The sequence below is a fragment of the Monodelphis domestica genome, chromosome 3, assembly GCF_027887165.1.
Source record: "Monodelphis domestica isolate mMonDom1 chromosome 3, mMonDom1.pri, whole genome shotgun sequence".
In the NCBI taxonomy this organism is placed as follows: domain Eukaryota; kingdom Metazoa; phylum Chordata; class Mammalia; order Didelphimorphia; family Didelphidae; genus Monodelphis; species Monodelphis domestica.
In genome coordinates this window covers 10,082,837-10,086,593 of record NC_077229.1, presented here as the reverse complement: position 1 = coordinate 10,086,593, position 3,757 = coordinate 10,082,837, and the positions used below count along the sequence as shown (strand labels likewise).

Below are 3,757 nucleotides of genomic sequence, written 5' to 3'. Positions count from 1 at the left end.
GGTTAGGCCAGCAGTAAACCTCACACCATGATCCAGGGCTACCTGGTGCTCTCACGGCTAGCATCTTCCTGTGCTTTGGTTCCACAGCTGCAGAAACCGGCTATGAGGAGCTCATTACTCAGGGCTCCCCTATTTAGCCCAGACAACTTTAATGGGGGGGGGAGCTCATGAAGAGGAGACCTAGCCAGCTCTCCTGACTTCCCCAGCCCATGTCATGGGAGCCCACACATGCAAGGAGCCCTTGGTCCCTTCACTGATTAGGCCAATCCTGATAGAAAGGAAGACGTTCCTGGGGATTCCTGGGACAAAGAAATAGTCAAAGCAGGAGACTAGAGGATGCCTTTGATGGGACCGCAGAGCAGGAATGCTCTGTTGTCCTCCAAAGTATTTGAGAATCATTCAATATATAAAAGATAAATTCTCACTATTTCTCCCCTCCTTTTGGGGGATTTTGGGCCTCAGTTTCCCCAGTGAAATTCTTGAAGGATGATGGTGACATGTTACATTGAGAGCTTAACTAGGATACTTGGGTGTTAATTTATGTAATATTAAATATTTGTGAGAGGCTTTGCCAGGTGGCCATTAAGGCATCACGTCCCTTCTAGCATAACAATGTCACCAACAAACAAACCAAAAGAATATGAGAGAGACACGAAGGGTACTGCTGAGACAATCAGCTGTCCAGACTATAGAGATCTGTTCCACAGATATGTGGTGGGTCATCGAAAACGGGACAAGAGAAATTGGCCAGGATTACAGGAGGGTCGACCCAACAGTCTTACAGATTTGACTTGCAGACATCCCCTTGCTAGGCGGTGGTAATGTTTACTGGTTTGGGTCCACAATTTATAGGGAAATGACATCAGTTAAAGGATGGAGTAAGCCTTTGACAGGAACCACGATTGGCAATGATTTACAAGACAGAACCAGTGGATGGAGATGGCATGAGTGGCTCTGAGCAGTGTTTTCTAGACCCAGTCTGCTCAGTTCGTTATATAATACGGCATGTTCTTTCCAGGGCTCTGGCTTATTGCTTTCTTGGCACGACACCTCCTGTTTTGGCCAGAGGGAAATGTTCGCTTGTCTCAGGCTGGGCAGCAAACTTTGAGTCTTCCTGATTCAGAATTAGTGGCTATGAAGACGCCTTGCAATCTGGGGTGCGCTGGGCTGCTTTGCACAGCCGGGCTCATTGGAAAGCCCGAGACTTCCTAACTACCCAGAAGATTTCCGTCCTGGGCTGCCTTGGGGCTGGGAGCCCCTGATCTTCCGTGCTGACCATTAGGTGGGAGAAGGCAAAGTCCCCGGATGCAGCAGGCTGACTTCCGGGCTCCTCTGCTATTGCTGTCCTCTTCTTGGGCCATGTGCAGTCAAGCTGGTCCTGGTAACAGCTCCTCTGGTTGAGTTCCCTCCTTCTGTCCAGGGTCCTGGATCTCCTCTTTCCCTGAATTCCTTTGGAGAATAGAACCTAATGAAATTCAGCATCAAATCAGCATTGTCAGAAGCTGGGTCAGATGGTGAGAGTAAACTAGAACCTCAGGATTCACATGTTCTTCCTACAAAGGAGCCCCAGGAGGGAGCTCTGCCATGGAGAATCCACGTTTCTTAGACTTGCAACTGCTTTGCTTCTCTTCCTCATTCCTGCTTTCAAAACTGTCCTTAACAAAGTGACAGAAATGATGCTGATACTTTCCCAGCTTTTCTCCAGCTCTGAATTGGAGCATGCTGAGAGCCTGAGACATGCTTAGAACCAGATGAGGCACAGACCCAGCTCTGTGGGATCTTCTGGTCTTTGTAGCTGTCTGAGGAAACTTTCCCACCATTATTCTCTCACATCATTGCTTCAACCCTCTCCTATTCTCATTCTCTGCCCCTGCCCCCTTTCCCCCAACCCAGAGAAATCTCCTCCTCTCTCCAGAGCCTCTCAGGACGGCTCTCTTGACCCACCTGGGACTTCTGGGCCCAAATCAGCTGGTGGCCGCCAGGAATCCACCCAAAAGCTGCTTCCTCCTTTTCATGGGAACAAGAGACTCCCGATGGGGGTCCAGCCAAGCTGGGCAGACTCAGATAGACGGTCAGACAAGTTCTCACTCGTCACCTGTCAGCAGCTTCTAACCAGGCCTGAATACACCCGACAGTGTCCTGGCCTCAGGGAGGCCCTCAGAGCCCCTCCACAGCCCTGCAATGATGTGGCTGATTTTGCAGACTCCGGGCAGGGTTTCTCATCCTCAGGACTCAGCCTCTCCTCAGGGGATGTTTTTAAAGGCTTGTAGAGGTGTGGACGCTTGGCCACAAGCTGTACAACATGGCGCAGGGACTGTCAGCAGCTGCCTCTGTCTCCTCTCTTCCCATTTCCTTCCTGACATCTTCAGTTCCCATTTTCTTCCCTTAGAGGGTGTCTCTGGTCATGGCCTCGTGAGCACTGGCAGGGGTTCAAGGGATCTCCTCTTACAAACAAGATTCTATTCCCTGAGAGCAAACTGGGGCACAGCCAGAGCACGGCAGGGAGCTTCCTCTCAGCTCCTCTCCAACAGCCAAATCCTCAGCCCTGAAGGCTCAACTGAATCACTCCTCTGGTGTCTTGGTCATCCCAAAGGAGGCTGGGACATGGCAGAAAGTAGAGGTGATGGGGTGAGAAGACCTGAGTTCCAGCTGTAGTATGTGTGACCTTGGCCAAGTCACTGCTGAACTGGATGAAATAGAGACACACAGAAAGATAGAAGGAAAGAGCCAGAAAAAGAGACAGAGAGATAGAGAGACAGAGATGGGGAGGGAGAGAAAGAGAGAGACAAAGACACAGAGGCAGAGAGAAAGAGACCCAAAGAGGACAGAGCCTGGGAGAGACAGAGGGAGCTCTAGCAGGGACAAAGAGACAGAGACAGAGAGAGAAGGAACAGCTGACTCTCCCCTAGCAGCACCCTGGCCTTGCTCAGGAGCCTGGGGACAAGCGAGAAGCTGCTGCAGGCCTGACAAGGTTTTTGTCCCACTTCCCCACTGAATGCATCACTGTGTATAAGCATCACCATCCCCAGGGTAGTAATACGACTGGCAGTAATAATCGGCTTCATCCTCGGGCTCGACGTTGCTGATGGACAGGAATCGGTTAGTCCCAGATCCGGAGCCAGAGAAGCGCTCAGGGATCCCGTCGCCTCTGCCTGTACTTCCATCACTGCGGACATACAAGAGGTACCGAGGGGGCTTTCCTGGGCTCTGCTGGTGCCAATAAACAGTTCTACCACTGTTCCCACTGCTCAGAGTACAGGAGAGACTGACTGTGGTCCCCAGGGCTGCAGAGGCAGAGGGAGGCTGAGTCACCACAGCCTGGGAGAGGGAGCCTGCAAACAGAGAGACTCATTAATGACCCTGAACAAGGAGGAAGCCAGAAGGTGCTTTGAGATCCTCCTGAGAGGCAAGAACAGGGAGGGAGGAGGAGGCCAAAGGGGAGGTCTGGGATGGTCCTGACCTGAGCAGAAGGAGAGCAGTGAGAGACAGACGAGAGGCCAGGCCATGGCGAGAGGACCCGAGAGCTCAGCTTCAAAGAGCTCCCAGCTGAGTCTGGCCTCTCTCAGCTCCCTCTTATTCTCTCCTGGTTACCCTGTGATGGTGGCTGATGGGCAGGCCGGGATTGATGCAAATCTGGGCCTGCTTCAGCCTCCTCTAGACACCACCTGCATCCTCTCTCGGGGTCCCAGGGGGGGCAGCCCTTCATGTAGGGAGGTCTTTGGGTTCACTTGACCCAGACCAGCTGAGACGTCATCCA

The 3,757-nt window shown here is 52.2% G+C and overlaps 1 gene segment (V, D, J or C); it reads right to left on the bottom strand.

Annotated features, from left to right (window-relative positions):
• Nucleotides 1-3,000: 3,000 nt before the first annotated feature.
• LOC100619097 (immunoglobulin lambda variable 4-69-like) lies at nt 3,001-3,506 on the bottom strand. The segment is given in 2 exon segments: nt 3,001-3,332; nt 3,461-3,506. Coding segments are annotated over 2 exon segments (378 nt in total).
• Between the last annotated feature and the right edge of the window lie 251 nt (nt 3,507-3,757).